The sequence below is a fragment of the Gossypium hirsutum genome, chromosome D05 (genome assembly GCF_007990345.1).
Source record: "Gossypium hirsutum isolate 1008001.06 chromosome D05, Gossypium_hirsutum_v2.1, whole genome shotgun sequence".
Taxonomy (NCBI): domain Eukaryota; kingdom Viridiplantae; phylum Streptophyta; class Magnoliopsida; order Malvales; family Malvaceae; genus Gossypium; species Gossypium hirsutum.
In genome coordinates this window covers 50,543,701-50,565,119 of record NC_053441.1, presented here as the reverse complement: position 1 = coordinate 50,565,119, position 21,419 = coordinate 50,543,701, and the positions used below count along the sequence as shown (strand labels likewise).

General features: G+C 33.4%; 1 protein-coding gene across 2 annotated transcripts in view; it reads right to left on the bottom strand.

The window, feature by feature from the left end:
* Window positions 1–15,224: 15,224 nt before the first annotated feature.
* Window positions 15,225–21,419, bottom strand: part of LOC107903886 (probable acyl-activating enzyme 16, chloroplastic) — a 35,456-nt gene continuing 29,261 nt past the window's right edge. Inside the window, exons 13-18 of one of the 2 annotated variants that reach the window (XM_016830066.2) lie at window positions 19,714–19,851; window positions 18,461–18,620; window positions 15,982–16,061; window positions 15,705–15,850; window positions 15,510–15,567; window positions 15,225–15,427 (exon numbers count right to left, since the gene is read on the bottom strand). In XM_016830066.2, coding sequence (XP_016685555.1) covers window positions 15,335–15,427; window positions 15,510–15,567; window positions 15,705–15,850; window positions 15,982–16,061; window positions 18,461–18,620; window positions 19,714–19,851 — 675 coding nt within the window. In that variant the 3' untranslated portion in view covers window positions 15,225–15,334. The remainder of the gene's footprint in view (window positions 15,428–15,509; window positions 15,568–15,704; window positions 15,851–15,981; window positions 16,062–18,460; window positions 18,621–19,713; window positions 19,852–21,419) is intronic. The other variant, XM_041092613.1, reaches the window with a different exon arrangement.

Sequence of the window (21,419 nt, the reverse complement as noted above, 5' to 3'; positions counted from 1 at the left end):
GTCATGGCAAAATATTGTCTAATCAACTGCTCAAAGAGTTACTACTATAACCTGCCTCTTTCGATAGCTAGAATTTAAGCTAAAAATCTAAGTTATTGTATGTCTATAGAACTCTAGATTAATAACTGCAATGAACGTTCTTCTCTACACAACTCGCAACATCTATGTCTAGCGTGCTAAAAATATTCTGTCAAATATTCGCTTGCATCAAACGGTTCTAGATCCAGTATATTTAACCTTTTCAAAATTAAAAATACATCCATGAATACAGCATACAAACAACTATGTCTAGAGCTTGCATGCATGCATTTAAAATAGGCAAAAATCGAATGAAACAGTGATATAGGCAATCTCAAATCATGAGCATTAAAGATGATAAACATCCACCCAAATAACTCCAACCCAGAAATTATTTAGTTCATGGGTGGAAAAGTAAACACCAAATTTAAATCATTCATCAACATTTAAAAAAGTTTGAATCACAGAAATTAGGAAAGCTAAAGGTAGAACTGAAGGATTTCTCGCTACATTCCAGCTTCTCTTTTATCTTCCGATCATACGTGAATCTAGGATAGATTTTTCTTCCCCTTCTTCACATTTGTATTCTTCTCTCTATAGCTACAACCCTTTCTTTCTCAAAAATCCTCTAATAGAGTTTTTCTCTGTGCAAAGAGAGAATTGTTGTCACTAATCTCTTTCTCACACAAATTCTCCTCCCTTTTTTTTCTTCTTCTTTTTTCCTTTTATTGGGTAGATCTATCCCACCTCAGCATACTTTTTTTCATTCCTCTTTTTCATGTTGGGTTTTCTAGTACATGCATAGCTTACTGCCAATGACGTGGATAAAGTATTGAGTCATCTCAGAATTACCATGGCAAATCTGTGGCAATCAATTTCACCATTTGTCACGCCAATATTTCACTTCCTTTATTTTCCATCTTCATCTTCTTTCTCTTCGTATACCTGTATTCACACAAAACCACAACTTTCCTCCCAAGTGATAAAAGTAACAAATAATGACCATTATATCACAATCCAAGCTTTGTTATGGAATGTTCTAAAAATATCCTAAAAATGAAAATGTATTCACTTAATTACAATCAATTAATTATTTAGAGGCCTTAAATATAACACTTTTCAAGAGTTATCAACTATTCCAGATATGAGTATGTATACCTAATGTACCACAAAAGTGAACCTTTAATAAATTCAAAGAGTTTCGTGCAGAAGTGGATAAACAACTAGGTTTACCCATAGAGGCACTTCAGTCTAATTAAGGTAGGGAATATTTATCTGATGAGTTCTTATGGCACCTCATAGAGAATGGGATTCTATCTCAATTAACCACTTCGAGGACTCCACAACAAAATGGTGTGGTAGAGAGAAAAAGTCAAACTTTATTAGACACGATACATTTGATGTTAAGTTATTCGAAGTTGTCAGTCTCTTTTTGGGGATATGTTGTACAAACGGCTTGCTATATTCTAAATGATCTGCCAACTAAGGCAGCATCAAAATCCCCATACGAATTGTGACATGGCAAGAATCCCCATTGGATTTGGGGACGTCCGACCCACGTATTGGACAAAGATGCAAGAAAGTTGGACTCACCAATAGAATTGTACATATTTGTAGGACATCGAAAGGGAACAAATGGTGGCTTGTTTTATAACCCAAAAGACCAAATTGTTATAGTGTTAACTCATGTTACTTTTCTTGAATAAAGTTACATGAATAACTTTAAACCTCGGAGTAAAGACATACTCGAAGAAATTTCAAGAAATATACAAAACCCAAAAAAAATCCAGAACCAACTCTTAATAGTGGACCTGCAAACGATCAACAGCATAGGGTGCTTTATTGCAATAGGAGCGTAACAGCTCGATTTTAGCTAAATCAAAACAGTGGTTTCGAAACAAAAAATATAAAATCCTAAAATTATTTTAATATTATTTCAAGTATTTAAAGCATGTTATTTGATATGTGTGAAAATTTCATGAGCAAATTTTATCGTTTAATTGCTCAATTTGAAAAAAAGAACTTAATCGCGTAAAATGAAAAAGTTGTATTCTACTTGTTAAAGGTATTAAATAGCTATACAATATTAAATAAGAGGTCTTTATGTTGTAATTAAACCATAATTAAATTGAATGGACATTAATGGGCATAATATCATGAAATTTGATGGTTTTTCATTAAGGTTAATTTAGTAAAATGATAAATAACTTAAGTTAAATGAAACAAAAGCTAAAATTTGGCGTTCATCTTCTTCCTTAACCAAAAATAAGAGTGGAATCCACCATTTTGGAGCTTTAAAAGGTTCGGCCATAGTTCCTTATGCATGGTATGTATTTTTTGCTCGATTTTTAATGATTTCTATGTTTTTCTAATCATTACAGCTCAATATAGCTAGCCCATACCTTTAATTTCAAAATTTTTCAAGATTTTGAGAGTTTCTATTGTTGAATATATGTGTTCTTTGACATTTAATGTTGAAATATGAAAGCTTGATGATAGTTTTATGTGTTTTGTAAAGTAATTTTTGACAAAAACGTCAAATAGGGATTAAATTGAGAAATGTGTAAATTGAGTGGTTAAAATGCCAAATAAGTGCAAATCTTGGGTTGCTAGGGACCTCTAATCAATTTGGCTAAGCATGGGTGTATTGAAATTTTGTGTAATTTGTGATTTTATGAAATAGGGACTAAATTGAATAAATGTAAAATTTTAGAGGCTAAAGTGCAAAAATGTCCAAATAGATATTTTTCAATGAAATTGAATGAATAGGTGATTAAATGAGCTAAATTTGAATTCAACTAGATCAAGAAAGAAAGAAATCAGATTTAAATCGAGGGAAATCGAAAGTTGACTGGTAGTCGATCCGATCTGTTCATCGTATATACGAGGTAAGTTCATATGAAAATAGATACCTTTAAATTAATTTATATATGTTTATTTGTTATTGAATTGCTTTGGATGCTGAATATTTGAATACAAGAAAGTATCAACCGAATTATGACATCCAAAATCCCCGTACGAACCATAGGAATAGTATAAGATACGTATGTCATGACATTAGGATTCTGAGGTGTGATTTTGTGTAAGAACATGTCTGGGACATTGGCATCGTATATGATTTCGTGTAAGACCTTGTCTGAGACAGTGGCATCGATATATTATAACATGTAAGACCATATCTGGGATATGGCATTGTACAAACTTTATATACTATCCGAGTATCCTTATCAATTCCGAACAATTCAACGGGCAACGTTGAGAAGTGGATGAATATGAGAATGAGTAATCAATTCAGGTATGTATGATGTTATATGAAAATTGAAAGGTTAAGGTAAGTAATGCTTATGAATCATTAACAAGTGAGTTAGATGAGGAATGTGATATTTATACATGTGATCAACCATGATTTTTCATTGATGAGTTGGTTATATTTACTTCATGTATTATAAGTTTATTTGTATATGGCTTACTAAGCTTTTAAAGCTTACTGTGTTTATTTTTCATTATTTTATAGATTATCGAAGCTAGTTCGGACTCAAGGATCGTCGGGAAACGTCATCACATTATCGATCATCTTGTTGGTACTTTTGAAGCTTTGTATATATGGTAAATGGCATGTATAAGCTAATGAGCTTTTGGTATGTTTTGAATTATAATACTAGCCACGTGAGTTGGCTTGGAAATGGTATATCTTGTGTGATGGATGGGGACAATTCAGTTTGTGTGATGATAAGATGCTGTCCAAATTGGTGCTTAATTGCTGTCCATTTTTTAGCATATTAATGTTGTCCAAATTAGTGCTTAAATGATGTCCATTTTTTTTAGCATATTAATGTTGTCCAAATTGAGGCTTAATTGTTGTTCATTTTTTAGTATATTAATGATGTCCAAATTGATGCTTAATTGTTGTCCATTTTTTAGTATATTAATGTTGTCCAAAGTAGTGCTTAAATGCTGTCCATTTTTGTACAAATCAATGTTATTCGAATGTTGTTACTGTTGTCCAAATATTTGTGAATTAATGATGTATGAATGTTTCAAATCAAAGCTGTCCAAATCAGGACATGTTTCCTACGATTTGCTAGTGTAAATGCTTGTTTAATTGGAGTATAAATGATGTCCAAAACAGGGTAGGTTACCTATGTTTTGTCTTATTTTACATGCTTATTGTCCAAATGTGTTGTCATTTATGTGGTTTTATTTAACTAACTATGTTGTTCAAATGTGTTGATTTTCACTGACCAGTTGTGATGCTGTTATGCTGCTATATTGTGTAATTTAGTTGTTATCCAAATGGAGGAAAACTTATTGACTTAAATGATATATGTTGCTGTTGTTTATTGAATTAACTGTGAAATGTTAAGTGCTTCTTGAACAAAAAATATAGGGATTATCCGAATGCTGAAATTTCGACATTTATCTTTTGATTATAATGTGTCTCGCTGGGTTAGTATGGCTTGCTATGTAAATGTGCATAGGTTTATAAAATAGAATGATTAGTAATTTTTTAATGAAATAAATGTATGCAAATGGATGTTTTGGCATATGCTCAGTATATGAAATGTAATGATATATGCTGGAATATATTTTAAGTATTCGAATGACATGAATTTGATGGTAATGAAATGGTTGAATTTCGAAGCATGATTTGCAAATGTGATTTAATTAGTAAAACATGTTTGTTTAAATTAGCCATGTGTTTTAATTATGTGTTTTATTGATATGGTTAAATATTGAAATAAAGTTCGATTATGTGAAATGATTAGTAAGGCATGATTGATTTTTGGTTGGCTGTAAGAATCTAATATACGAATTTGGTTTATGTGAATAGGAGAATTGAGGCTAATTGAGTTTAGAAAATTTTGTAAAGAAGTAGATATAAATTTGTGCATGAAATGTAATAAATGATTGTGTTTAACTATGTTTTGTTCGGTAATGCCTCGTAACACTAATTCGGTGACAGATACAGGTTAGGGGTGTTACATTTAATTGGTATCAGAGCTGCGATTTAGTTGGTTCTAGGACTAACGTAGCGCGTGTGAGTCTAGCTATACATGCCATATAAATAAACTGCGATAGTGTGATGATTTCTGACAATTAAAATATGTTTTTGTATAGTAAATGGATCCCGATCGAGCTGTCGCTGATGATGTGGAAAGTAATGCACCCGCTCCCACTTAAGCAGTGGCGCCGGCTGATTCTAGGCCGATTATGAGTAGCCACGAGGGAAAGGCTAAACAAGCCTTCTTCCAGATGATGAACAAATGGTTCACACAATATATCCAGACAAATCCAGCTGCTCAACAACCTTCACCCCCGCCTAATTTTCCTCAAATACCTGTGATGCCTCAAGTTACTAATCCGATACGATTGAATAAGCCCCCGGTTGATAAAATTAGAAAAATATAGGGCCGAAGAGTTAAGAGCTAATATCGATGATGATGCTGAACGAACTAAATTCTGGCTTGATAATACAATCTGAATGTTCGATGAATTATCCTGTACTCTTGATGAATGTATCAAATGTGTTGTATCTTTGTTAAAGGACACTACATATCACTGGTGGAATACATTAGTATTAGTGGTTCCAAAAAAATAGGTTACTTGGGAGTTCTTTCAGACTAAATTCTGGAAGAAATATATCAGTCAGAGGTTCATAGATAAATAACGCAAAGAATTCTTTGAGTTAAAACAAGGTAACGTGACAATAACAGAATATGAGTGGGAATGTGTGAGACTCGGTAGATATGCCCGTGAATGTGTTTCAACTAAAGCTATAATGTGTAAAATATTTGAAGATGGTTTGAATGAAGACATTAAGCTGTTAGTTAGGATTCTAGAAATAAAAGAGTTTGTGGTACTCGTCGAGCGAGCATGCAAAGCTGAAGAACTTGGGAAAGAGAAAAGAAAAGCTGACTTTGAAACTAGAGATTCACAAAAAAGATCATCGAGTAAGTTATTTTAGTCAGCATCAAAGAAGTTCTGAGATAATTTTAGCAGTTCAAGGGCTACAATGGGTTATTCTAGAAGAGACCGAGACAGACCACTTGTGCATTCGAAAGTTACTTCAATAGCTAATATTGGAAATGTCGGACCAAATCAACCTGAGTGCAAACATTGTGGTAAACGACATCCTGGTAATTGTAGATTGAATAATCGAGCTTGTTTCAAATGTGGTTCATTAGATCATTTTATTCGTGAATGTCTTAAGTTGGCCGAGCAAGATACAGTGCAAAATACGAGGCTGAATAACACTGCAGCTAGAGGTAGACCACCTAGAAACACGGGTAATGTGAGTAGTAGTCAGAGGGGAACTAAAGACACTGCTGTTAGATCTGAAGCCCGCGCACCAGCCAGAGCTTATGCTATTTGCGCTCACGAAGAAGCTTCGTCTCCAGATGTTATTACCGATAGTTACACTCTCTATGATACTACTGTGATTGCATTGATAGATCCAAGATCAACTCATTCTTACATATGCATGAATTTAGTATCCAGTAAGACTTAGCCTGTAGAGTCTACTGAATTTGTGATTAGAGTATCGAACCCCTTAGGCAAGTGTGTCTTGGTAGATAAAGTGTGTAAGAACTGTCCGTTGATGATTTGAGATTTTAGCTTTCTCACTGATCTGATGTTGTTACCATTTAATGAATCCGATATAATTCTAGGTATCGATTGGTTAACACTGCATGATGCTATTGTAAACTGCAAACAGAAGATGATTGATTTAAATGTCAGAATAATGAGATTATTCGGATTGAGTTAGATGATCTGAATGGGTTGCTGACTGTGATTTCATCGATGAAAGCTCAGAGTTATGTGAGAAAGGTTTGTGAAGCTTACTTTTCCTATGTACTTGACTCTAAAGTGACCAAAAAGAAGATTAAATATGTGACAGTTGTGTGTGAGTATCTAGATGTATTTCTCGAAGAGCTACTGGGATTATCACTGATTCGAGAAGTTGAATTTGGTATTGAACTAGTGCCAAGAACTACTTCGATATCAATAGCTCCATATAGAATAGCTCTGACCGAGTTAAAAGAATTGAAATCTCAGTTGCAAGAGTTGACCGATAGAGGTTTTGCACGACCAAGTTTCTCTCCCTGGGGTGCTCCGGTATTATTTGTGAAAAAGAAAGACATAACTATGAGAATGTGTATTGATTATAGACAACTCAATAAAGTGACAATCAAGAATAAATATCCTCTGCCATGAATAGATGATTTGTTTGATCAGCTGAAAGGGGCTACAGTGTTTTCTAAGATAGATTTGAGATCGGGTTCTTATCAGCTGTGAGTTAAAGATTTAGATGTGTGGAAAACTACTTTTCGAACGAGGTACGGGCATTATGAGTTTCTAGTTATGCCTTTCGGACTAACGAATGCACCTGCTGTTTTTATGGACCTAATGAATCGGATCTTCAAATCGTATTTGGATAGATTTGTTGTTGTGTTTATATATGACATTTTGATCTATTCTCGTGATGAATATGAGCATGCCGAACATCTGAGAATAGTGCTACAGACTTTGCGAGATAAATAGTTATTTGCAAAGTTCAGTAAATGTGAGTTCTAGTTACGAAAAGTTGGTTTTCTGGGGCATATTGTGTCAGCATCAGGTATTCGAGTCGATCCGAGTAAGATTTAAGAAATATTGGATTGGAAACCTCTGAAAAATGTATCCGAAGTCTGAAGTTTTCTAGGACTCGCCGGTTATTACAGACGATTCGTAAAAGGTTTCTCAATGATTGTAACTCTGTTGACGAGACTACTTCAGAAAGATGTTAAGTTCAAGCGGTCAGACAAGTGTCAGAAAAGTTTTGATCAGTTGAAAGCTCTTTTGACTGAAGCTCCAGTGTTAGTACAGACAGAATAGGGTAAAGAATTCGTAATCTATAGTGATGCATCATTGAAAGGTTTGGGCTGTGTTTTGGTGCAGGAAGGCAAAGTCATAGCTTATGCCTCGAGACAATTAAAACCTCATTAAAAGAATTACCCGACGCACGATTTGGAATTAGTAGCTATCGTGTTCACATTGAAGATTTGGCGTCACTATCTATTCGGTGAGAAATGTCATGTTTATTCTGATCACAAAAGCTTAAAATATTTGATGACTCAGAAAGATCTAAATCTATGACAGCGAAGATGCTTGGAATTGTTAAAAGATTACAAGCTAGTGATTGCCTACCATCCGGGAAAGGCCAATGCTGTTGCTGATGCTTTAAGTCTAAAATATTTGTTTGCTCTATGTGCAACGAATACTTAGTTAGCTCTATCTGACGGCGGCTCGATTATAGCTAAGTTGAAAGTAAAACCGTTATTTATGCAGCAAATTTGCGAAGCTCAGAAAGTTGAGAATGAATTGTTAGTGAAACGGGCTCAATGTGATTTGAATTATGATTTAGAGTTTTGAGTTGATACTAATGATTGTTTAAGATTCAAAGGCCGAATATGTGTACTGAGAAATTTAGTGTTGAATCAGATGATTTTAAATGAAGCTCATAACGGTTGGTTCTCTGTTCATCTGGGAAGCACGAAAACATATAACGATCTGAAACAGCTTTACTAGTGGTCTGGTATGAAATGTGACATCTCAGAGTTAGTTTCTAAATGTTTGATCTGTTAGCAAGTTAAAGCTGAGCATCAGGTACTCTCTGGTTTATTGCAGTCGATTATGATTCCTGAGTGAAAATGGGATAGAGTGATTATGGATTTTGTGTTGGGATTGCCCCTATCTCCGAAAAGAAAGATGCGATTTGGCTTATAGTTGACAGATTAACGAAATCAGCTCATTTCGTTCCAGTACGAACGGACTATTCTCTTGATAAGTTAGCTGAGTTGTATATTTCTAAGGTTGTGAGATTGCACGGAGTACCTATTTCTATTGTTTTGGATAGAGATCTGAGGTTCACATCACGGTTTTGGAAGAAACTGCAAGATGCACTAGGTACAAAGCTACACTTTAGTACCGCTTTTCACCCACAGACAGATGGACAATCCGGACGAGTTATTCAGATACTTGAGGATATGTTACGATGTTGTGTTCTTGAGTTTGAAGGTACGTAGGAAAAGTGTTTATCGTTGATTGACTTTGTGTATAATAACAGCTATTAATCGAGTATTAAAATAGCACCTTAAGAAGATTTATACGGTCGCAAATGCCGAGCACCTCTGTACTGGATCGAACTTACTGAGAACAAGATTCACGGGGTCGATTTGATTAAAAAGACTGAATAGAAAGTAAAAGTGATTCGTGATAGTTTGAAAGTAGCGCCAGATCGTCAGAAATCGTATGCAGACTTGAAACGAAAACATATTGAGTTTCAGATTGGGGATCGAGTGTTTTTGAAAGTATCTTCGTGGAAGAAAATACTTAGATTTGGCAGAAAATGCAAGTTAAGTCTGAGATTTATCGGGCTGTATGAAATTATTGAGCGTATCGGGCTAGTTGCTTATAGATTGTTGTTGCCACCTGAATTAGAAAAGATTCATAATGTATTTCATGTATCGATGCTTCGAGGATATCGATTTGATCCCTTACATGTGATTTCCCCATCTGAGATTGAGATTCAATCTGATATGACATACGAAGAAGAACCGATTCGAGTTTTAGATCTCGAGGTTAAAAAACTGATAAATAAGAAATTTTCTTTACTGAAAGTCTTATGGCATCGACACGAGGTTGAAGAAGCTACGTGGGAGCCCAAGGATGCTAAGAGAGAGCAATATCCAAACCTAATTCGCTGGTAAGATTTTCGGGGACAAAAATCCCTAAGGGAGGAAAGTTGTAACAGCTCAGTTTTAGCTAAATCAGAACAGTGGTTTTGGAACCACAAATCCTAAGTCGTAAAATTATTTTAATATTATTTCCAATATTTACAGCATGTTATTTGATATGTGTGAAAATTTCGTGAGCTAATTTAATCGTTTAATTGCTCAATTTGAAAAAAATGACTTAATTGAGTCAAATGAAAAAGTTGCATTCTACTTGCTAAAGGTTTTAAATAGCTATGGAATATTAAATAAGAGATCCTTATGTTGTAATTAGACCATAATTAAACTGAGTGGACATTAATGGGCATAATATCATGAAATTTGATGGTTTTTCCTTAAGGATTATTTAGTAAAATGATAAATAACATAAGTTAAATAAAACAAAAGCTAAAATTTGGTGTTCATCTTCTTCCTTAACCGAAAATAAGAGAGGAATCCACCATTTTTGAGCTTTAAAAGGTTCGGCCATAGTTTCTTATGCATGGTATGTATTTTTTGCTCGATTTTTTATGATTTCTATGTTTTTGTAATCATTGCAACTCAATCTAGCTAGCCCGTACCTTTAATTTCAAAATTTTTCAAGATTTTGAGAGTTGCCATTGTTGAATATATGTGTTCTTTGATGTTTAATGTTGAAATATGAAAGCCTGATGATAGTTTTACATGTTTTGTAAAGTAATTTTTCACAAAAATGTCAAATAGGGATTAAATTAAGAAATGTGTAAATTGAGTGGTTGAAATGTGAAATAAATGCAAATTTTGGGTTTCTAGGGACCTCTAATAAATTTGGCTAAGCATGGGTGTATTGAAATTTTGTGTAATTTGTGATTTTGTGAAATAGGGACTAAAATGAATAAATGTGAAACTTTAGAGGCTAAAGTGCAAAAATGTCCAAATAGATATTTTTGAATGAAATTGAATGAATAGATGATTAAATGAGCTAAATTTGAATTCAAATAGATCAAGAAAGAAAGAAATCAGATTTAGATCGAGGGAAATCGAAAATTGACTAGTAGTCGATCCGATCTGTTCATCGTATATACGAGGTAAGTTCATATGAAAATAAATACCTTTAAATTAATTTATATATGTTTATTTGTTATTGAATTGCTTTGGATGCTGAATATTTGAATACGAGAAAATATCAACCGAATTATGACGTCCGAAATCCCCGTACGAGCCATAGGAATAGTATAGGATACGTATGTCATGACATTAGGATTCTGAGGTGTGATTTTGTGTAAGAACATGTCTGGGACATTGGCATCGTATATGATTTCGTGTAAGACCTTGTTTGAGACAATGGCATCGATATATTATAACATGTAAGACCATATCTGGGATATGGCATTGTAAGAGCTTTATATACTATCCGAGTATCCTTATCAATTCCGAACAGTTCAACGGGGAATGTTGAGAAGTGGATGAATATGAGAATGAGTAATCAATTCAAGTATGTATGATGTTATATGAAAATTGAAAGGTTAAGGTAAGTGATGCTTATGAATCATTAACAAGTGAGTTAGATGAGGAATGTGATATTTATACATGTGATCAGCCATGATTTTTCATTGATGAGTTGGTTATATTTACTTCATGTATTATAAGTTTATTTGTATATGGCTTACTAAGCTTTTAAAGCTTACTGTGTTTATTTTTCATTATTTTATAGATTATCGAAGCTAGTTCGGACTTGAGGATCGTCGGGAAATGTCATCACATTATCGATCATCTTGTTGGTACTTTTGAAGCTTTGTATATATGGTAAATGGCATGTATAAGCTAATGAGCTTTTGGTATGTTTTGAATTGTAATTCTAACCACATGAGTTGGCTTGGAAATGGTATATCTTGTGTGGTGGATGAGGGGAATTCGGTTTGTGTGATGATAAGATGCTGTCCAAATTGGTGCTTAATTGTTGTCCATTTTTTAGCATATTAATGCTATCCAAATTAGTGCTTAAATGATGTCCATTTTTTTTGAGCATATTAATGCTGTCCAAATTGATGCTTAATTGCTGTCCATTTTTTAGTATATTAATGTTGTCCAAATTAGTGCTTAAATGCTGTCCATTTTTGTACAAATCAATGCTTTTCGAATGTTGTTACTGTTGTTCAAATATTTGTGAATTAATGATGTATAATTGCTGCAAATCAAAGCTATCCAAAACTGGACATGTTTCTTATGATTACCTAGTGTAAATTCTTGTTTAATTGGAGTATAAATGTTGTCCAAAACAGGGTAGGTTACCTATGTTTTGTCTTATTTTACATACTTATTGTCCAAATGTGGTTTTATTTTACATACTTATTTATGTGGTTTTATTTAACTAACTAAGTTGTTCAAGTGTGTTGATTTTCACTGACCAGTTGTGATGTTGTTATGCTGCTATATTGTGTAATTTAGTTGTTATCCAAATGGAGGAAAACTTATTGACTTAAATGCTATATGTTGCTGTTGTTTATTGAATTAACTGTGAAATGTTAAGTGTTGCTCAAACAAAAAATATAGGGATTGTCCAAATGCTGAAATTTCGACACTTATCTTTTGATTATAATGTGTCCCGCTGGGTTAGCATGGCTTGCTATGTAAATGTGCATAGGTTTATAAAATAGAATGATTAGTAATGATATATGCTTTTGATGTAAATATATGCAAATGGATGTTTTGGTGAGCATATGAAATATAATGATATATGCTTGAATATATTTTAAGTTTTCAAATGACATGAATTTTATGGTAATGAAATGGTTGAATTTTGAAGCATGATTTGAAAATGTGATTTAATTAGTAAAACTTGTTTGTTTAAATTAGCTATGTGTTTTAATTATGTGTTAATTAGCTATGTGTTTTATTGATATGGTTAAATATTGAAATAAAGTTCGATTACGTGAAATGATTAGTAAGGCATGATTGATTTTTGGTTGGCTATGAGAATCTAATATGCGAATTTGGTTTATGTGAATAGGAGAATTTAGGCTAATTGAGTTTGGAAAATTTTTTAAAGAAGTGGATATAAATTTGTGCATGAAATGTAATAAATGATTGTGCTTAACTATGTTTTGTTCGGTAATGGCTCATAACCTTAATCCAGCAACGGATACGAGTTAGGGGTGTTACAAGGAGGGCCTCTTGTAGGCTTGAGTTCTTCCAATCTAGCAGAAGTGTTCTTTACACTGCATCTGTAGAACATGAAGATGATGACCCACTTACATATGACGAAGTGATGCAGAGTGCTGATTCCAAACTCTGGGAAATAATTATGAAAGTTGAGATGGATTCTATGTATTCCAACTTAGTGTGGGAACTTGTAAACTTATCGATTGAGATAAAAACCCATAAGTTGTAAGTGGATCTACAAGAGGAAAAAAATTCAAATGGAAAGTGAAAACTTATAAGGCCAGACTTGTAGCAAAAATTTATACTTAGAAAGAAGGTGTCGATTACGAAGAAACCTTCTCTTCAGTTTCCATGCTCAAGTTAATTCTACATATTGCTATCCATTTCAACAGCTCTCGATTACGAGATATGGCAAATGGATGTCAAGACAGCGTTTTTGAACAGTTATCTTAAAAAGAACATCTATATGATGCAACCCACTGAATAAATAGTTAAAGGAAACGAGCATAAAGTGATAGTAATGTCTCATGCTTTATACATAAAAAAAGATATTGCAGCGTTTTGTAATGATTGATTTGAAGAAGGAAAATCAACCCTCCATATCGAGATTTTCTCTCTTTAGATGACTGTCCTAAAACAATGGAAGAAAGAGAGAACATGAGAACGATTCTTTATGTTTCAGTAGTAGGAAGTCTTATGTATGTTATGTTATGCACATGTCCAAATATCTATTTTGCAATGGGGTTGGTAAGTTAGTATCAGGCGAATCTAAGACCAAGACACTGGCAAGTAGTTAAGCATATACTCAAGTATTTACGGAGAACGAGGGATTATATGCTTGTGTATTTCGAAGAGATCTTACTCCTATCAAAGAGTTTTCATGGTGTTTATCGATTTGTGTGATTGAAGCCAACTCTTTAAGCAAACCAAAGGTTTAAAGAATAGCAAATAATATCGTGTTAGTAGAAAGCCAAGAAACAACTAAATCTGCCTAACTCAAAACACAAGTACTAAATTTGGTAAAGGGTATCGTCATAAATAACACAAAAGTTCAATTTTAGAAAAAAAAATTAACTTCTCGCTTTGCAATAAAACCATTTTCTAAACAGAATATTTCCAACTTTGATAACCAACTTTTTCATAACTAAAGAAGCATGACATATCTGAGATGATTGTAAGCATGACATATAAGAGATTATGAAGGGTTTGATCTCCATGCTTTTTTTCTTTTTCATTCCATGTGCCTTCCCTCATCTCAGTTTGCAAATCTCTTAGTGTGGCACAGTCGTTGTCTTCATGAGTTATGGTTGACAAACACTAGTGTCTCCAAGCTCTTTTTCTTGGAAAGTGATTTGTCTGTAGATATTTAAATAGTGGCTCTTTGTCAACTTTTAATCTTTTTCTGTTTTTAAGTTATTTCAGAATACTAATTGATTTCACGTGTAGATTTGAACCTAGGTTCCTTTACACCTTATGTGTTTTGTGTTGTTTTCCTTTATTTAATAAGTCTTTCCTTATAGAAATTGTAGAAGATCTTATCTTATTATGTACAAGTATTAATCTTGTTTATGCAAGTTTTTTTAGGGACGTATTGATCATCCATTTTAGTTTGGCGAATCTTAAGTTTTCTTATTCTTTTACCCCTGCTCTGGATCCTTCAAAGCCGGTTCCTTTATCATGTTAAGTGATTACAGTCAACCCAAATATATCATACTTGAGTTGTGACAAAATCAATTATCAACATGTTATAATGTTCTATTCTTGCTGAGATTATAGCCTTTGTTCGTATTAATGGATCTTGTTCTTCACCCCAAATACCTCTCTGGTCCCTCTTAATTTTGATGTTTGAGTAAATTGATCCTCTCAACAAAACCAGGGCAATTTAATCCCTGTCAACTTCAAAAGTAAGAAACTAAAAACAATTAATCACAACATTAATATAGTTCATCAATTGCACATTTTTTTTAGTATAATAACAAATTTAGCCCTCAAAATTCATATTCTATCACTTGTCATATTATGTCAATTTGGTCCCGATTTAGCAAATTACCCCATAATTTTTACAAAATACATATAAACACCAAAGGCTAAATTTGTTGTCATACTAAGCAAAATTATTTACAATTGATAAAAAAAATATTTATACTATTATTAATTATCCTTAGTTGCTCATGTTCAAAATTGATAGAGATTAAATTACTATGATTTTTGTTGGGAGGGATCAATTGGTTCAATATCAAAATTGAGGAGAACCGGAGAGGGAATTTTAACCCAAAAAAAACACCACAACAACAAGATCCTAACAATTGGAAATAGATAAAATATACATTTTCATACAACTTTGTTGAGAATAACTTACATGACTAGTCTTATTGCAGTCTTGGACATTATGATAGTCTAGTCATGTTTTTTTCAAAGGGAACCTACTTGTAGAGATTGGCTATTTCCTCCTTGTATTGAGCCACAACTTGGTCTCTTCGGATTTTCATGGTTGGAGTCAATAAGCCACTCTCGATCTACAAATCAGAAAAAGGTATACATAAGTCCAACATAAAGTATGCGAAATCAATGATCAGATATGGCAGCATTGAGTCTTACCGTAAAAGGTTCATCCACAACAAGAATTGGTCCAATTTGAAATGAACACTCGTAGGTCCTGCATAAAAGACAATAGTCAGATAACAGCCTACCACTCGAACTCTAATCGACTCTTCAAACTGCTTTAGGTACTGCAACATGATGAAAGAAAAAAGAAAACCAGTAGAGACCCTTAAATTGCAAATAAATAATTACCACTTCCTCAATTCTTCATGTAGCATGCTTGAAATTTGTTCCTTGCTAAGATCTACGGCATCTGCATCTACAACAGATGCCTCTTTTGCTGCCAGGAGTGCTTCATCTTTGTTTGGGACAATGACAGCGCCAAGGCGTCGTTGATCCTGGAGGAAGATGTCAATCAACAATGAAAAGTTAGAAATCAAATCAAAAGATGGAAACGATACATGCGTAAATAAAAAACCTATGTGCAACAACCACAAGCAACTTCGTGAAAAGAGGGTGTCCAACTTGCCTGGCCGATGACAACGATCTGTTGAATAAGAGTACTCCTTAAGGCAGCTTCTTCGATCTCTAAAGGTTCAACATTTTCACCTGTTTTCTCCAAAGAAGATTGTTTTGGTTAATAATGGAAAGCATGGTAAGTGAATGCTTAATGGAGTTTAGAAAAAGAGAAGACTTCAAAGTACGGTTGCAACATCAAAATTCAACTTAGTAAACTTGCACCATAATTTTTCTTTTCCGACTACCGGGAGAAAGAGAAAACAGCATCTCTTAAACCTGTAGTCTCCATTTATTTATTTTGGGTCCAACACATGACCATGGATGTGGAATATCGTCCTTCGAAGACCCTCAAAAGACAAAAAAGAAAAAAAAAGGTCAAACAACTCACACCCAAGTCCAAGTGACAGATCTCAACCAAAAACACCGTAGTCCAACCAAATGATCAGAGGCAAAGTGACTTTTATCACCAAATTATCTGAGCCTAGGTGACTTTTATGGACGAATATTATTATAGTCATATCAAAGATAGAAAGTTGGAATCAGATTGAGTCCCTAAAGTAAACTATGAGACATAACTCTGTCCAAGTTACAATTGGAAACTACAGTTTTTTTGGGGTAAATCACACAATTGGTCATCCAACTTTCATAAATTTTCATTTTGAACACCGAAAACAAAAAGTTTACAACATGAGCACTGTAGATACATATTTTTATCATTTTAATTACTGTTGTTGCATACTTCTACAATTTTATTCATCTTCCGTTAATTTATCATTATATACATTCATTTTAGTTACCAACTTTAAAAAATTTTCATTTTAATCACTCATTTTCTTTTCTAGAATGTTTTCTTTTAAAAAAAAACTTGGAATTTTTACAAAAAATTGATTCATTCAGCTGCTTACATGAAACTTAAAATTTTCACCAGTAACTCAACTACATGTAAAAGCATAGGTTTTTCCCTTAAAAACCTCATATTTTTCTCTTTTATTTGAAAAACTAAAATTAATTCTTAAATTTAAAGGAAAATAAAAAAATAAAATGATTTTTCCTGAAACAATTCATTCCATTTTTCTTTATAATTACCCAAATAATTACCTATGAAACCCCCGATTTTTCCCTCTTAATGAAAAAAAACTAAAATCAATTATAGAAAATAAATTGATTTTTTCGGTAAAAACTCAAGTTTTTCTTATAAAAACCTAGATGATTCCCTATAAACCCCAAAATATTCCCTTCACTTTTACTAAGAAAAACTGAAATTAATTTTAAAAAGGAAAAAACAAAAGAAATTAAGATAATTTTTTCTAACCTAGATATTTCCCCTTACTAAAAAACTAAAATTAATTTTTAAATAATGAAAAAAATAAAGAAAATTAAAAAGATAAAATGAGTGACTCAAATAAAAACTTACTAAAGTTAGGTGATTAAAATAAGTGTATGTAATTACAAATTAACGGCAAGTGAGTAGAATGATGAAAGTACGTAACGACAGTACCCATATTGTAAAATTTTTATTTCCGATGTCTAAAATGAAAAATTATAAGAGTTGGGTGATCAACCATATAATTTACTTTTTTGTAACAAGTGAAACTATAATTATACACTAAAGAGATAAATGTGGACCCACAATTTAAAAAAAACTGAGAAGGCCAACAGCTAAAACATTCAGTAGCGAATTTAAGGGGCATACAAGGGTCTTGCCATTCTAAAATGAAAAAATTACTATGCAACTTATTGGTGTAAATGAGATACAGGTGTCCGCAAACAACTCAAATTCAACTCGAAAAATATTCTAACTCGATTCGGTAATTATCAAGCTGAGTTTGAGCTCGAGCCACCAATTGAACCGAATTCGAACTTAGTTATACTTGACTCGAATAGTTCGCAAGTCTTATCGAATTTTTCATGTTTTTATATTATTAAATTACGTTATTGCCCTTAATATATATTATTACCTTAAGCTTAATTATTGAGCCAAGCCCGAGCTCGAGATAAACAAGCTTAATTGAGCTTGAGTAGCTCGATTATATCTCGAGCCGAGCTCGAGCTTAAAAATAGATGTTCGAACGAGCTAAAACCAAGTATCGAGTTTCGAATTTTCAGTTGAGCTCGAACTTTACATTATTCGGGCTCGACTCAACTAGATTACACCTCTAAATTGTAAATTGTTTAAATTATAAATTAATATATGGTCAAATTACATTTTAACCCCTCAAAAATTCTATTAAATCTCTTCAAAAAATAATGTAATCATGAAGAATAATTATATTTTGACTTCTAAATAATTTATAATTTAATTCCGGCCTCTCTCTAAAAGGAATTTCAGGAATAGCCCCTGATATTCTTTAATTGAGATAATAAAAAACGACACGCAATAAAGGACCTAATTGGCCAACTCAAAGCTAAAAGGGGATGATTGTTTTAAATTACTGGTATAAAGATTGCACCATGTAGGTTATAGGAGTTACGTAGGGTTTAAAATATACCAGAAGAAAGAACAATAGTGTCCTTGGCACGTCCTTCGAAAACTATCACACCTCCACATCGACGACTTCGCCCTACTGAATGATGAGGAGCAATCCAACCTATATCACCAGTATTTAGCCAACCATCTTCGTCTAGGGCTTGCCTCGTAGCCAATGGATTCTAATTCAAACAACAACCAGAATATGTCATTTGAGATGCCACAATAACTGATCAATTGCATGTAGCATGACACTCGTCAACAATGAAAGTTTATTCCGGAATCCCAAGAAGTGAGGAATAGAAGTCTTATACTCTCATAATTATTCCATCTTAAACTAACAAAAGTGGTCCAACGCAACAAATAATGCAAATATTTTTTGTTTTATATTCTTCATGTCTATTTTACAGTCCATATTTGTGGTTCATGGCTACCTTTCTCAACAAAGTCGTCTCCAAAGTCTGAACCTGCGTCTTCCCCATGGGAGTATAATTTGTCTTACCTTTGCACCCACCAACTTGTTGATGTAAATATTTTTTATTTGAAACAATATTGGTGTTTCCTAAATGCAAAATAGAAATTATACGTGTTTTTATTCACCAACATTGAACCCTTAAACACAACCTGGAAATAGTCCGAGCCTAAAACCTTGCAGATTCAGTTTCTTGGTTAAGTCACCTACCACCCTAGCACTCGCAATAGTGAAAATTCTACTGCTGTACAAATTCCAAAAGCATAACTTATGACACAAGGCATTTGCTACAAACAAGACCAATTCTAAACATCTTATGGGTTAATACACATTTGGTGCCTAAAGAAGCCAAATTTGTGATCGAGGACTTCACTTTGTTTAGCAGATTATAGAACTCGCTAACTCAGTCAAATGGGTGATGAGGCCAAAAAGAACAGTCAATAGAAGTTAGACAAGTATGTCGAACATTGCTATCCCCAGTTTTTTGCCACATCACCTGTTTGACTAATGGAGTTATCCTTAGGTGCAAGCTATTTAACCGAAGCAAAGTTTGCATATCTTATTGCGATTTTTTAAACTTTTGGAATCAAACATTCAAGTATACTTCGGGTGTGCAAAATATAATTAATCCCATTTTTATTTCACTAATTTCTTATATGCCTAAAGTTTCTTTATGTAATGTTCCTTCTCTTTATCAAAATAATTAATTAAAGGTTACTAGCTCAGGCTACATGTTGTAAGAAATGCACAATATATGAACATTTGACAACATTTTCAATAAGCATACTTCAATATAATACTACCTTATAGTAACCTTTCATCACTGGCGGTCCCCTGACCTTTATAATGCCCTTGGAGCCAGGTGGGAGGATTTCACCAGTTTCGGAATCTACAACTTTGAATTCTGTGAGTGGAATTGGATGCCCAACAGAACCAAGAACCTTCAAAAGTCAAACATGAGAGATCGTCATATGATAGGACACTCTTTCTTAAGGTCAGCACAATTTATACCAAAGAAAAGAACCGAGTAAGATTGAAAAAAGATGAAAAAAAGGTAAAAGGAAAACGTAGTAAAAATAAGACAGTGAACCCAATAAAATACACTTAATATCTTAGATTTAAAACATTCAAATAATTTAATAATTTTAATTTTTATGTAATTATCTTTACCTCTACAAATAAAAGTTTCTATAAATAAATCAAGTGGAGTCATTTCGGAAGTCTCTCATTACTTCTAGCCTTTTATCTAACAACATGGTTTTCGATCTTGGTCTATATGTCCTTTTTTTAACCCTTTCGCTCAGACAAGCATATTCTTGGATCTTTATATAACTCCAACTATTTATCTTTTTCAGCTGAAATAACATCAACTCTTATTCACCAAAGTCAAGCAATCAGTTTTCATTAATACTAGTAAATCACCGACTTCTATTTCTTAGTTCAAAGAGGCGAGATTCGCGCCCAATTATCTTAGTAGTCAGTTGAGGGGCTTGCCTAATAGATGTCAAACCACATCTTTGGATTCGGTTTTACACTGCCGTAACTCACAAGAGTTTGTCATTACAACATCCTCAATTCCAATATCCACCTTTTTTACACCAACTGTTCGTGTTTTTTAATGTCATTGTCAATCCAAGATTGTTGCTCTACCAATCATCAACCTTGCAGGGCCTAATAATGCAATATTCAAATAAATTAGTAATTTAAATTTTTATGTAACTATCTTTATCTCGTTTCTTCTATCAATAAATCAAGTGAAGTCATCTCATGAGCCTCTCATTACTTCAATATTTAGCAAGCATGTCTTTAACATGGTTTGACCAACACCTAGACGGTTATTGCTAGGCCGACAAACTTCATAGTGGTTGCACCAGCTAAATCTAGATTTTCAACCTATTTCAAGAATATCAATCTGATCAAATTCTTTGATCGATAAAACGCAAAGTTACTCGGATGCAAGTTTGAGCATTGGACACCATATGTTCCCAATACAGGCATGTTGACTATTTTTGGAGTTATTCCATGTATTTGGAGGGTTTTTAGAGGACATACCTCCAATGTCATATTTGATAAATGTGGGACACAAATATCCCGAGAAAAAGGAGAGGCAGTGCAACATAAATAATGTATATATAAAACAATAGTCCCATTCATTTTCATCAAGTGAGGTAAAGAATTATCAAAGATTTAAAGTACGTGCATGTGACACAGGGCTAGACCTTTTGTCTCGCAAACCGTGCAGCTTTAAGCGATTCGTTCGTCCAAACTCGCCCAAGCCAACCTTAACTCAAGTGAGGATTCTTTTAGAACTCCTCCAATGAACCAAATTGAAGAGCGGAAGCGATTTATGCCAAAAGAAGAACAATAAAGAACAACAGAAAGAACGCTCGCAAAGTGTTTGAGTAAATGCCCTCTATTTCTCTTATTCACAAAGAATAATGAAACAATGAATGGAATGAGTACAACTGAGGAGGAGGCTCTCTATTTATAGTTGAGCTCTCCCAAAACC